The sequence below is a fragment of the Salvia splendens genome, chromosome 1 (assembly GCF_004379255.2).
Source record: "Salvia splendens isolate huo1 chromosome 1, SspV2, whole genome shotgun sequence".
NCBI lineage: Eukaryota > Viridiplantae > Streptophyta > Magnoliopsida > Lamiales > Lamiaceae > Salvia > Salvia splendens.
This window is the reverse complement of record NC_056032.1, coordinates 28,674,430-28,689,422: the sequence shown is the minus strand read 5'-3', so window position 1 is coordinate 28,689,422 and position 14,993 is coordinate 28,674,430. Positions and strand designations below refer to the sequence as shown.

Below are 14,993 nucleotides of genomic sequence, written 5' to 3'. Positions count from 1 at the left end.
AGCCCGAGTACACACAGTTCCCACGCACCAAATGAAGTGGAAAATTTTGAACCTTAGAGCCTTAGGAACATCCACCCCAAACACTACAACCAATAGCCCCGTTACAAACCTTAAAGCCCTTTAGTAGCTGCACGTGAGATCTAAGTCTGAAGCATCTGTGGTCTAGCATTTAGAGAGAACAGTCCTAACATTCCCGGAGAGGTATGAGTGACTGAGTGAACCTAGTGTTTGGCCGAAAGTTTGGGCGATCTTGACGAGCGGATATACTGACTGGGAGAGAAAAGGGGGGCGGCGGAAGTTCAAGGCTGTCTAAGGCCGGATTGCACCTGATCCCGAGGGGAGGGATGGTTGAAAATATAGCCCAATCATTGTGTTTTAGTTTTTTTTTTTTTTAAATTAACTTCATATATTTATATCATATATATGAAGGAGGAAATTACAAATCAACTCCTATAACAAGGAGGAAAGACAAATTACGCCACCCAGGGTTCGAACTCGAGACCTCCAAGATGGACGCGGTATCCAGCACCCTTTACCGCTAGGCCAAGGGGCTTGGATCGATCATTGTGTTTTAGTTCTCTTGTGTTTGTTTATGTGTTTTTGAGATCGTTTATGTTTCCTTTTCTTCCTTGCGTCGTAGCTTAGAGTCTAGTTTAAGATTGAGTCGGTCAGGGGAGTAACCAGGCTAGAATTCAACTTATTTCTTTTTGTTTGTTCTTCACACTTGAGGACAAGCATGCGGTAAGTGTGAGCAGTTTGATAAGTCGTATTCTAGGCCTTGGTTACTGGTCAGTATGATGTGCATAATTGAATTATATCTGCAAAACAGTTGCTTAAGTGCAGGGTTGAGTGTTCTAGCCAGTAGGCAAAGCTTCGGATACTTCAAGCGAAAAGGGCGCCAGGAGGGTGCAATACTGACCAGTATACATGCCAAAAAGGCTCGAGATGGAGAAGAAGGATAGCTGGGAAGATCAGTCGCAAGCAAGGGGGCAAAAGAGTAATTTCATGTTTGAAGTCTACCCTAAAAATCAAGGGAGGCCTCCCTATAAAAGGAAGCCACTTGGAGAGAGAATCATCATCAATTAGTTAGTTAACTCCTACGCTTAGTTAGCAATCTCTCTTAGGTAGATCACTCCATTATCCTTCGTAATTCTCGTTCCTCGCCACAACCATGGTCACTTGAAGATCATCAGTTCGCCGGAGTTCCATTCTCTCGTTCCAGTCAGCGTGTCTCGCAGTGTCAACAATTTCATCGCCCGGAGTGGCAAACAATCTTTATTGCTTTCTTAGTTAATCGCATTCTATTTTCTTACGATTGGATTTGTTGCACTTTAAATATTTGCTTACTTTGAAGTCTTAGTTGTGATCCAAACGTTTTATTGAATATGAAGTTGTTCTCCAGCATCGGTTCATGTTTGTTTTCGTTTCTTTCTGCCTAGATAGCTTAGATCTAGCTGTTACGGTAATTTCCAGTGTGGAATCGCATGTTTTAACTTCTGTAGCTAATCTCTCTGAGTTTGCAAGTCTAGATAGTTGTTAGATTTTAGATCTGAATTAGTGTGTGAAAACCCAGTAAGCATAATTGCAGTTTCAGTGTTCGATCTTTTGATTTGAAGTTTTAATTGTAGATCTGTGTTCTTGAAGTTGTTAATCTGTGTTTTTATGGTGATGAATCAGGTTTTGGTGATCTGATTTGATTTATGTTGAAGAAGACAATATCTCCATCCAAGTTTGGGACCACTTTTACTTTTTAGTTACTTTTTGCTTTTGTCCTTTACTTTTTCTATCTTTTCAGCTGGTACCCTACAGATCTGTCAGTCTAGTCACCTAACTACCTCTTTTCCTCTGATATTCCATTTAGCTTTTTATAGTAATCCCGTACCTTACACATATTTTCAGAGACATAATGTCCCCTACTCTCACGTACACAGCCTTCTGTTTAACATCTCTCCCGCCTCCTAGTCAGTAGAGTACCACCTTAAATTCCAGCCTAGATAAGTCTCAACCTAAAGCGTGGTAGCTAACCAAACCTTTCCAGAATATCACCACAATTCCCAAAACGCATTCATCTCTGTGGGATTCGACCCTTACGTCCACTATACTAGCCACTAGAAGTGGGTTGAGGATTATTGATACCAGGTTCAGGATTAACAGGGATTTCCATACTGATCAGTAGGATACACCCTTTGCTTGAAACGACACCTGCACAAACCTGCTCTTTCACCTCTCAATCTCTGTGGGATCGATCCTTACTCCCGTATACTAGCTAGTAGAAGTGGGCTAAGGTTTTGATAACGTGGTTTAAGCATAATGACAAGACTAGGTCTAGGTACCCTCCTGGTCTAGGTATCCCTGGTTGAGTAAAAAAGGAATAAAGTACTCCATCCGTCCCATAAGATGTCACATTTGGGCAATGACACGAGATTTTAATAGATGTTGTTGTTGGGAGGAGTGGCCTAATTCTAAGGCGCAGCATATAAACAAACCTCCCTAATTGCAAGAATACAATAGGAGCACAATACGATAGCACATAATGTGGACAAATCAATAATATGATAATGAGAAGCGATAATAAAAAATATCAATACCAAGATTTTATGTGGAAAACTCTCATCAATGTGAAGAGATAAAAACCACGAGACCCACCGGTCTGCCTAATCCACTATCATAAAGGAGAGAATACAACCAAGAAGTTTACAATGATATCTAATCCTTAACAACACAAAGAAGACATTGGATAACTAACACAACTTCAAAACTGATGAAATAAACATCTCAAGAAACTGCATCACGTTCAAAAATTTATAACTGAAGATCTAAGCATTCAAATTTAATTTCCTTCGGTCAGAATGAAGCCCACAACTCTTCTACCTCCAGTTAAAATATCAACTCAATCGGACAATGTTGGACCTCTGATCATGACAAAAACCGAGACTCCGCAGTGCAGAAACTTGGAGAACATGCTTTTCTCTCTTCTTTCCTTCTACACGTCTCTCTCTCTCTTTTCTGTCAATATGGACGTCTCCTACACTCTTGGTAGGTATTTATAAGTTCTCATTTGACCTATTTAAGTTAATAAATGGGCCAATGCTATATGTGTCTTTTTTCCACAAGTTGGGAGCCCTTACCCAAAAGATTTTTTATGTGTTAAGTGGAGAGAGAATATATATTCATTAAGTGAAAAGAACATGATACGTGCATAGCATTGGGTGGTGATACTAGTTGTAAAAAGGGTTTAGTTTGTTCTTGAGTTTTTATTCTTGATTTCCCGATTCCAAAATCTCGTAGTATCGTGCTCATTTTGGAATAATTTATCGACTTATCAATAGAACGTTCATATTCGATTGTGGTATCATTTACTCAATGTATTCGCATCCACAGTCCACGCTATTCACACCCAAATTTAGTGTTTTCCAGATCGTTATACCATTCATACAAATTTTCAGAAGTTGTCTCGAGCCTTTAAATTGATTTTAAATTTATTTCGAATTGTTCAGGTATTTCAATAGGATTTCTTACATACTATCCTATTCTAGGTCGCGTGTTTCATTTCGTAGATTTGTTAATATGCAATAGATTTGGTCGTACATCACTTTCCCTCATACTATAATGTGGTGGCAATAGATTTGTTCTTAAGCGATATGGAAGCCGGCTTGCGCGTACTTAAAGCCAAACTGGCAAAGGCCACTACAAGGTTGAAGAGTTAGGCCAACAAACACAACACCAACCGTTCTTTCAACGATTGGGTGCTTCTAATCTAGTACTTTTGGCCCTTATCATCTCATGATTCATTATAAGGATCGATCCCACAGTTAGTTGCCTACAAACTCACCTTGCCGTCTGATGCTTTAATACACGTGTTCCATGTGTCGCAACTTTCCTCCTCTTGGTCCTATCCCAACTCCACCTCAAATTTATGAGGCCTACCCTAAGTCTATTCTCGAACATCGTATGCCTCAAAGTCACAACTGTACCAAGGCTCCATTGTTGTTTCGTAACCCGGCAAATGGACATTTTATTTTAAAATTAATATATAAAAGTATGACTCACATTCCACTAACTTTTTCTATCCAATCTTCACTATATTTCTTAAAACTCATGTCAAGTTAAATGGTGCCAATTAATGGGGACGGAGGGAATATTACACTACTAATAAGGTGAGCTCACTATCTACAAACACCATTTCAATTACTTCCCTCGTCCCATGTTACTCGAATTTTTCATTTTAGGCCATAAATTTGGGATTGATTTTTTAGTGTAACTATATTAGAATTTTAAGTGTAATGAGACATCACTTAATAAATGAGCTCTTAACTTAAACTAACATATTAATTAAATGCATTAATTCTAACTTAAACTACAAATAGTGTAAGGAGTTTGTGACGAGCCGAAAAGCAACAGTGCAAGTAACATGGGACGGAGGGAGTACTTTTCTCTTTCTGTCTTATACGTACTTTACCAATTTCGGATTACAACTCATGTCGTCTCCGGACAGGGGGAGTAATATACAAAATAAATTCAAATATCCATTTTGGATGCTAGTCTTCCACGCGAGCGAATGTAGCTTGGGCAATATTTGCAACTCACATTCAAAGATGAGGCCAAACTATTTGAGCATGAGTCGAACATTTGTTGGGGCAATGCTAATGGTTGTTACCTCAAATTCTTGATTTTGTAACTTAATTTATGTGGTTCAACTCGTGACATTCGTTTAGGTAACATTATAATTGAAGATAAAAAGAGCACGACTGGGTAAGCATGACAAGCTTTAAAACATGACCAACAAAGTGAAGAGAAAAAGGTGTGGTTAATTAGTCATTACAAATAAAAAGACAAACCGTTTGAATATCTCTTGTTTCTTGCAATTTGAAACCACGAGACCCAAATTTTATTTTTCCAGCACATTCGACAAAACAAACTTGTTGCCGGTCAAAAGTGTAGGCTATTGGACCACCACAAAATTATTATCTTCAACGCATATATAGTATTTTTTGCCATTAAATTTTAGTCAACTTTCAATATATTATTATTAATAAAATGCAAACTCTATACTATATTTTATAAATTTTAAAGTGTCAATACAGTGACAACATATTATAAAATTTTAAGATTTTGATGTCAAGTCAACATTAACCGTAGACACTGTGTTGACATTTTTTGTTGATTTTATTTTGTAATCAGTTAACATTTTCTAACGATTTGAGTTTGTATAATATATAAAGTTTGCATTTGATTAACCTAAAAATGAATTTACATAATTTTAGCAATAATTCATATATACTTAGTTAAAAGAAGAACCATTATGCTTAATTTCTTTCTAAATTGGCCTTTCTTTTTTGAGATACCATGCATATGAGCTTGCAATAAAATCCACAATGTAATCATTTCAACATGAGATTTCACCCACCCCATTATTCAAAAAAATTTAAATAGTTCACATGTGAAGATTAACATTCCTATATAATAGTAACATGTGACAAAAAACTGTCAAAATTCAGAAAAAAATTTCACGTGCAATCATTTAGATTATTGACATCAAAAAATTCCAAAACTGCACAGCTTGTATTCCTGGTTTACTATTACATCAGATCACTCCTTACTCTATCCTTCTACACCCTCTCTCATTCACACACAAAAAAACTGAGGAAAACATCCAAAGATGATCTTGTTATTCATAATATTAGCTTTTGTTGCAGCATTGAATGCTGAAAATCTGCAAAAACATGAATATGAAAATGATAGAATAGTGAAACTACCTGGCCAACCAAATAGTCCACATATATCACAGTTTTCAGGTTACATCACAGTTAATGAAGCTCATGGAAGAGCCCTTTTTTATTGGTTCTTTGAGGCCCAATCTCTCCCTGATAAAAGGCCTCTTCTCCTGTGGTTCAATGGAGGTCTCTCTCCCTCTCTCTCTCTCTACATGTGTGCATATAATGTTATACAAGTGTGTGTGTGTGTTTTGATGGACATTTATGTATGCATATAATGATATAGAAATGTGTTTGCAAGTAACCCTTTTTTTGTGTGATAAAAATCCCATCTTTTTTTGCTCAGTGAAGGTATAGTTTGATGTTATGTATGCATATAATGATAAAAGTCCCATCTTTTTTTTTGCTCAATGAATGTATTGTGTGATATTATGTTTGAATGGGCATTATGTATGCATATAATGATATAGAAATGTGTTTGCAAGTAGCCCTTTTTTGTGTGTGATAAAAATCCCATCTTTTTTTTTGTATGCTTTTATATATTCATGTGTAAGAAGGTTTCTGGATTTCCTTATCTTTTCTTGAACTGATGTGTGTTTGGCATTGTGAAAAGCCCATGCCCTTTTGGTCCAAAGGAAATATATATGTATAAAATAAACACATACTATTGATTATATTTGAGAGGATTAATTTGTTTTGTTGGTGTTGGGAAGGCCCTGGTTGTTCATCAATTGGATATGGAGCAGCTGTGGAGTTAGGGCCTCTTAGAGTTGCTAAAAAAGGAAGCATTCTTGAATTCAATGAAAATTCTTGGAATAAAGGTTGGTTTTTTTAGATTAAATTTGATACAGAGAGAAAAAGGTAGATTGATTTTGATACTGCAGAAGCAAATGTGATATTTGTGGAATCTCCAATCGGGGTGGGATTCTCCTACACCAATACTTCCTCTGATTTCAGCAATATAGATGACAAATTTGTAGGTAATGTCTCCACTCATGAATAGTATATATACAAAACAAAAGCTTCCCATTTGAGCTGAGGAGACTCAACTGTAATTACATGTTTCCCTCAGCCAAAGATGCCTACACCTTTCTAGTAAAATGGCTTGAAAGATTTCCACATTTCAAAGATCGCGACTTCTTCATATCAGGGGAGAGCTATGCCGGTCATTACGTGCCTCAGCTTGCCGAGCTAGTGTTCGACAACAACAAGGATACACACAACTATCCCTACATCAATCTCAACGGTTTCATTGTCAGTACACATTCACTATCCTATATTTTCATTTTATGATCATTTTTGTAGGATAAGACATTAACATTTGCAAAATTCGAGGTTGGAAATCCGGAGACGAACGACTACTATGACTACAAAGGATTGCTAGAGTATGCATGGAGCCATGCAGTTATATCAGATGAAGAATATGATAAGGCAAAAATAGCGTGTGATTTCAAGCTCGAACACTGGTCTAGCGCCTGCAACGCCGCCATGGGTCTAGTGTTCGATCATTACAACGAGATTGACATCTACAACATCTACGCCCCTTCTTGTCTCCTCAACACCACCTCCTCGTTTGATAACATTGTATCTAGGCCAACCGATTCCTCACTCACTACCGTATAATATCTGTCCTATCTGAAATGTCTCATTTTCCGTTTTAGGATCAATTTTGTGGGTTGAATCTCATCACCATCTAACATAAACCTTCTCATGTCCTAAAGAAATTACACAATGCAAATGGGAGAATGAGGCTGGGGCCGGGAGGGTACGACCCCTGCTTCTCTAGGAACGACGAGGTGTATTTCAATAGGAGGGATGTGCGAGACGCACTCCACGTTAGCAGCGGGGGACTGGCTGATGGGGTGAAATGGAAAGAATGCAAGTGAGTGATAAAGCTATCCTTTAATTTTATTTTATATTTTGGACATTGTTGTAGTAACTTAGGATAAAAATGTGATGTGTTGCAGTGATTCATTGTTTAGAGCATACAACTACAGTGTATTTTCAGTCTTGCCAATATACAAGAAACTCATTCAAGGAGGCCTAAAGATTTGGATTTACAGGTAACAAAACTTAACATTCTTGATTTTTCAAAGTTTGTTACTCCCTCCGTCCCTGAAAATTTGTCCCAACTTTCCTTTTTCGTCCGTCCCCCAAAATTTGTCCCATTTCACTTTTACCATTTTTGGTAGTGGACCCCACATTCCACTAACTCATTCCTATTCACATTTTATTATAAAACTAATATATAAAAGTCAAGCCCACATTCCACTAACTTTTTCAATCCACTTTCCATTACATTCCTTAAAACCCGTGCCCGGTCAAACCGGGACGAATTTTGGGGGACGGAGGTAGTATTTTACACCATTTAAAGAGTCATTTCGCCATTTTGGGTTGTCAACGATTTATAGAACCATTACTTTATTTCACTTTCCAGTCACTTTCTCCCTTTATTTTTTTTACAAAGTCAAACAATTTCTTAAAATTTGTGTCGAGTCAAAAGGGCTGTTTAAATGGTGGCCGAATGGAGTACTAAATTTGGGATTGTTACAGTGGAGATGTAGATGGGAGAGTGCCGGTTATAGGTTCGCGCTACTGCATCGAAGCTCTCAATTTGAGCGTGAAGACGCCTTGGACCACTTGGTTCGATGACCATCAGGTTAGTCCAAAACTAACCAGAGTCATGAGTTCCAATCTCCATAAATTCTCAATCTTTAATTTATGCATTGTAGGTAGCAGGGAGGATAGCGGAGTATGAAGGTGGGTTTAGCTTTGTGACAGTGAGAGGGGCAGGTCATCTTGTGCCTCTAAACAAGCCTAAACAAGCTCTCTCTCTCATCCAATCCTACTTTTATGGTCACCCTCTCCCTACACATAGATGATCAAGTATTTGTATTATCTACCTAGATTTCAGTTTGGGACATGTTGTGTCATGGTTTATATCAAACCTAGTTATTTTAAGGATAGTGAATATAATGCCTACGAGAAAGGGAATGGAATGGTGATTGATATTTGATACTCCCTCCGCGGTCCCGCGTGAGCCATTTTTTTCACAAAATTTAAGAAATTGATAGTTAAAAAGTTAAAGTGGAGAGAGTAAAATGCGAGAGGGGAAAAGTAGAAGAGTGAAAAGAATAAAGTAGTTGGAAAAATAAAGTAAAAGATGATTTTTTGTTTAAAATGGAAATGACTCACTTATGGTGAGACATCCCAAAAAGGAAAGTGACTCGATTATGATGGGACGAAGGGGAGTGCTCCCTTCATCTCATTTCTTTGTTTTGTATATACTCCCTCCATCCTTAAAAAATAGTGAACATTTGAAACGTCACGGATTTTAATGCACAATTGGTAAAATAAGCAAAGAAAAAGTGATTTGAGTATTGTTAGTGAAAAATGGACTCACATCATTAGAGAGAATAAAATTTCCTTAAATAGAATTGATCTATTTTGAAGGGACATCCCAAAATAGCAAATAGGAGTATAAGTTTTACATGACTTGTTAGACATAATATATACTGCATTTGTCCTCTATTTAAAGAGTCATTTTGATTCGTTACGAGTTTTAATATTGAGTGTAAGAAGTTAGTGGAATGTGAGGTCCGCATAACCAAAAAAAAAGTAAATGGTAAATCGTGGATAACCCAAAATAGTAATCCCGCCGTCTCAACTAAGATGACATACTTTCTTTTTTAATTTGTCTCAATCAAAATGATACATTTCTGATTGTTTAACTTTCTCTCTCTAACTAATACGCCATCCACTTTTTCCTTCCTCCTATTAAATATTCAACTCTCTTCCTCTCTCTATTTAATACCTACACCTACTTGTTATCTCTCCAATTAACCACATTAAGTCATTAACTTACGGCTCCTAAAATCATGTGGCTCCTAAAATCATGTGCCGATTAAGAAATGTGTCATCTTAGCCCGGACGGTTCTTTAAATGGTGGACGGAAGGAGTATTAAAAATACTTTTATCACATTCCATTCATAGCACGTAAATTAGTGATTAAAAATGTGAGATGTAACCAAAATCTTATCTAGTTCTTAAGCCTCAAAGGACCAACCGAAAATAATTTTCCAAAAATCAAAAGGAAAAAAGTTAATATGCCAACAACCAAGAACCAACAGAAACACACAATAATTACCAACTCTACAGTAGATTTCATTGGTAAAAAAAAATAAAGAAACACTAACTACATACAAAACGAACAAGAAAACATATGTACGTTTAGAGGAATTTCAAAAATATAAATTGCTATCCAACACATTATTCATATGTTGAGCTGCTTTAGTAACTCCAATCCTACTAAACAAGCTTCTAACCAAGAAACTCCAAAGTGAAAAATTTGGCATAATCCCATCACTTATCATTCTATCAATATAAACACTAGCTGCGTCTAAATCATTATACTCACACACCCCACAAATAAGGCTACTATAACCGACGATATCTGGTTTCAAACCGATCTTCCTCATCATCTCCAAAACCCGAGCTGCAGGCTCGATCATACCTCGCTTGCAGTAGCCGTGGATGAGAATATTCAATGTAAATTCATTGAGCCTCAATCCCTCGACCACCATTCTCCCGACTAGTTTCCACACCTCCTCGAGCTTCCCACACGTGCACAGCCCGTGAACAATGGTGTTGTAAGTGACCGTGTTGAGCTTCACGCCCCGTTCCTCCATTGCAGAAACGAGCTCAAAAGCACGCATGTCGTTGCCGGCCTTAAATAAACCGTCCAAGAGCTCGTTGTATGTGGTCACATTAGGTATGCAGCCGTGTGTCTCCATCTCATCGAACAACTCCATAGCCCAATCAACTCGGCCTCTGGCACATAAGCCTTTGATCAAAACGTTGAAAGTAACCGTGTTGGGAGAGCAATTGTCTCTCTTCATAGTTTCAAGAAGATCATAAGCTTCGTTGAACATGGAGTTTCTGCAGTGTGCATCCACCATGCTCGTGTACGCCACAACATTGGGACAACACCCACGAGATACCATCTTGTTCCACACCTCGGACGCACCAACCAAATCCCCCATTCTTGCACACCCGTTGATTAGGGTTGAGTATGTTGTGACATTCGGGCAACACTGATTTGCCTCCATTTCATCAAGAAGAGAGAACGCATCTCTCATATTCCCACCCAAGCATAAGCCGTGAATAAGCGTGTTGAATGTAATCTCATTCGGCAAAATCCCATCATTCAACATGCGACTCAAAACATCATAAGCCTCAATAAATCTACCCCTCAACGACAAGCCCTTTATCAAAGACGTAAACGTTTGAGTATTCGGATCACACCCTCGAACAAACATCCTGGCTAAGATAGCAAATGCAGCCCCAAAATCACCTGAATCAGAAACGAAATTCAAGACAACACTATATGTCCTAACATCAGGCCTAACACCCCTATCCACCATCTCATCCAACAACTTCAACGCCACCTTGATCTTCCCCTCTCGACAATAACCCCCAATCAACACGTTATAAACAGGCAAACATGGAACCAATCTCAAAACCAAATCCCTAGCCTCTCCCACTCTACCATCTCTACACAAAAACGACAAAACAGTCGTGTAACTCACATCATCAGGCACGCACCCTTTACCAGACATCTCCTCAAGCAACCTACGAGCACCACCAAAGCTATTGTTCTTGCAGAGCACCTTCAACAGGATGTTATACGTATAAACATTAGGCTCCAACCCATCCCTCTTCATATCGCCATACAACCGAGTAATCAAACGAAACCTATCCTCACACAGCAATGCATCCAACAGATGATTGTAAATCCTAACCGTTGGATCACAACCAAACTCACAAATCCTATAAAACGTCTCCAACGCCTGCTCAGACGCCCCTACTCTACTATAACACTTGATCACACTAATAAACAAATCTTCAGAACAAGCAATACCTTCCAATTTCATCTGTTCTAGAAGATATTGCACAGCATCTATTTGCCCTTTGAGCCCTAGTTTTTCAATCATAGCTCTGTAAGTTGAAGGGGTGTGCTTGAAACAGTTGGAATTGGATATATATTTGAAATAATCCAATGCCATCATGATATCCTTTTCATTATTCAACCTTTTCAACACCTCACATTCCTCAATAAAAACTGTATCTTTGTTTTGAGTATTGTTTTGTGCTTGAAAATCAAATTTGGGGTTGGAGCTGAGAACAAAAGGAATTGAGGGTTTATGGAATTTTAACAGAAGAGAACGGCCCTCTTTCAAATACATTTTTCCGAATTCAAGTTTAAACTGAAGAAAAGGCGAGCAAAATTAGGGCAAATTCAACAAAAATTGGAATACAACTTACGCTTTCCCCTGCGAAAACAAGCTAATTCAAACTAAAAATTATCGATAATAGAACTAATTGGGTAACAAAAATAAAGTGCTCGGGAAAAATTTGGTTGTTTCAGAGACTGACCTCGGTCGCTAGAGCAGAAGCTTTGTTTCTCTTATTTATTCACTCTTATTTATTCACTCATTTAAATCACAAACTTTTTATAACACTCACAATTTTTAAAATGTGAACTGTTTCAAATTAGTCGAATTACTTTTACTATTGGTGAACAAAATACATAAATGACATTATTTATTCTACTGTAAATAACATTATTGAGTGTTAATAAAGTCAATTTATTCAAAAGTAATATGATTTTATATCACATCAGTTTCGATTTTAATTATATGTGATTTTATATTTGATTTAAAAATAATGGCACTAATTTGATGTCAACGAAAATTTATGATATAAATGACAATCATTCCTTCTTCAATTCTACTCTAGTTTTTTTTGTTAATTATTTTAATTAAGTTGGAAACTATTTTGTAAATTTTTTCAGATAAAGTGATCTCTTTTTCTCCTAATTATTACTAAATTCACTGTTTCTTGTTATCTCTTTTTTCTTTATAAATTTTGTATTAAAAATCATATTATTATAAATTTTGTGTGAGTACTCGCACACCAATTCACTATTTATGTGTGAGTGAGAAGATGACGAGGTGGAAAGTAAGGGCGAAAGTGGAAAATCAACATCAATTCTTGGTGGAGAAATCAATGCAGAAACTGCCCTCCAATGCCCGAAAATATGGGCCAAATAGTAGCCTCACACTACTATGGAACACCCAAAATAGAAAAATAACTCTATTACTATAAAACAGAGGAATTATAAACTGTTGTATCAGTGTGTGCAAGTGGCAGAGATTTCAAATGTACAAAACTATCCTCCAATGCCCGAGGGGCGTTGTGATCATAAAATTGTCCAAAAAGATGCAAAATGATAACGAATAATTAAAGTAGAGAAATGGTAAAATAAGAGAAAGAATAATGTGGAGAATCTTACTTTACTATTTCCTTACTTTAACTATTTATTATCATTTTTACAAAACAAGTGTTTAATTGTATTGGGGAGAATGTATCAATTGTATTGAATGAATTATAACGTTTACAATAATCACCCTTTATAGAGGGGGATGAAGTAGGGAGCAAGAAATACATAATATACACCTAAAAATATACACACTCTATATGGAAATAAATCCCATGATATCCTCTTAATTTGATTTGCTCGTATATTCTAACATATTCTAACACTCCTCCTCAAGTTAAGTCACGGGATTTCCGATACTTAACTTTCCAAGCACTTCATAGAAATCCTTTGCTCCCACTGCTTTAGTCAGAATATCAGCTAACTGATCTTCAGAGAGAACAAAAGGAAATTCAACAATACCAGATTCAATATTTTCCTTGATGAAATATCTGTCCACTTCAACTTGTTTTGTTCGATCATGCTGGACTGGATTTTCTGCAATACTGATTGCTGCCTTGTTATCACAGGATAATTGAGAAGTGTATTGTGACACAAGTCCTAATTCACTCATCAACCCTCTAAGCCACAATACTTCCGTTAAACCGTTCCTAATGCCCCTGAACTCAGCTTCAGCACTTGATAATGCCACAACCTTTTGTTTCTTACTTTTCCACGTGACAAGGTTTCCCCCTACAAAGGTAAAGTACCCTGAGGTTGATCTTCTATCCATCGGGTTCCCAGCCCAGTCAGCGTCTGTGTATCCATGAACTTCAAAGTTCCATTTTTCTTGAACATTATTCCATGATCAAAAGTCCTCTTCAAATATCTGAATATACTTACCACACTAACTGCATAAGCTATGCCGGGTCTGGTGTGAGATAGGTAAATCAACTTACCTACTAGTCTCTGATACCTTTCTTTATCGGCTAGTTTTGCTCCTTCTACAATCTGAAGTCCATGATTCACAACAATTGGTGTCTCTGCCGGTTTGCACTCCATCATCCATGTTTCTGCTAATCGATCAAGAATGTACTTCTTTTGACTAATGAAGATTCCTTCCCTTGATCTTAAGACTTCAACGCCTATGAAGTATTTGAGTTCCCCTAAATCTTTCATCTCAAATTCCTTGTTAAGATTCTTTTTCAACTGCTCTATTTCTTCTGTGTCGTCTCCTGTGATGATCATGTCGTCAACATCGATTATTAAACACGTGATCTTGTCTCCTTTCTTCTTCAAGAACAGCGTATGATCAGCATGACTCTGTTGGTAATCATATTTTTTCATCACCTCTGTAAACCTCCCAAACCAAGCTCTTGGAGACTGTTTCAACCCATACAAAGTCCTTTTTAATAAGCAGACTTCTCCAGCTGCAAACTCATCTTCAAAACTAGGAGGAGCCACAATATAGACTTCATTCTTCAGCTCACCGTGTAGGAAGGCATTTGTTACATCGAACTGATGCAATGGCCAGTCCTTATTGGCTGCAATAGATAGTAGTACTCGTACAGTGTTCATTATAGCCACATGGGATATTGTCTCTGAGTAGTCTACACCGTATGTCTGAGTGTATCCTTTTGCCACTAAGCGGGCTTTGTATCTTTCAATGGATCCATCTGGTCTTCTCTTTATCGTATATACCCATCTGCAACCTACAGGTTTCTTCCCTTCAGGAAGAAGACACTTCACCCAAGTGTGATTCCTTGCCAATGCTTTTAACTCCAACAACATTGCTTCTCTCCAATGTTTGACTTTGATAGCCTCCATCCATGTCTGTGGAATTTCCTCTTCTTCATATAAAGCAGCTTCAAACGCCCTTTCCATCTTTGTCATGTTTGCCTTGGCCACATTTCCTATCGCGTATCGTGACCGTCTGTCTATCTTCTCTGGAGAATACCGTTTTGGCGAAATTCCTCTCGTGCTCCTTGGAGGTAGAATGTATTGTCCGGTATCCCAATGCA

At 37.5% G+C, this 14,993-nt stretch overlaps 2 protein-coding genes across 2 annotated transcripts; one reads left to right on the top strand and one right to left on the bottom strand.

Moving 5' to 3' along the window:
• Positions 1 to 5,539: 5,539 nt before the first annotated feature.
• On the top strand, positions 5,540 to 8,736 carry LOC121797786 (serine carboxypeptidase-like 26). Its single transcript, XM_042196506.1, has 9 exons — positions 5,540 to 5,900; positions 6,428 to 6,535; positions 6,599 to 6,694; positions 6,787 to 6,968; positions 7,050 to 7,331; positions 7,436 to 7,596; positions 7,682 to 7,777; positions 8,268 to 8,373; positions 8,447 to 8,736. Exons 1-9 carry the CDS (start codon positions 5,660 to 5,662, stop codon positions 8,594 to 8,596), a joined length of 1,422 nt encoding a protein of 473 aa, XP_042052440.1. The 5' UTR covers positions 5,540 to 5,659; the 3' UTR covers positions 8,597 to 8,736.
• Positions 8,737 to 9,923: 1,187 nt separating this feature from the next.
• On the bottom strand, positions 9,924 to 12,183 carry LOC121797778 (pentatricopeptide repeat-containing protein At3g48810). Its single transcript, XM_042196494.1, has one exon. The coding sequence runs from the start codon at positions 11,957 to 11,959 to the stop codon at positions 9,956 to 9,958; it is 2,004 nt and encodes a 667-aa protein (XP_042052428.1). The 5' UTR covers positions 11,960 to 12,183; the 3' UTR covers positions 9,924 to 9,955.
• Positions 12,184 to 14,993: the final 2,810 nt, after the last annotated feature.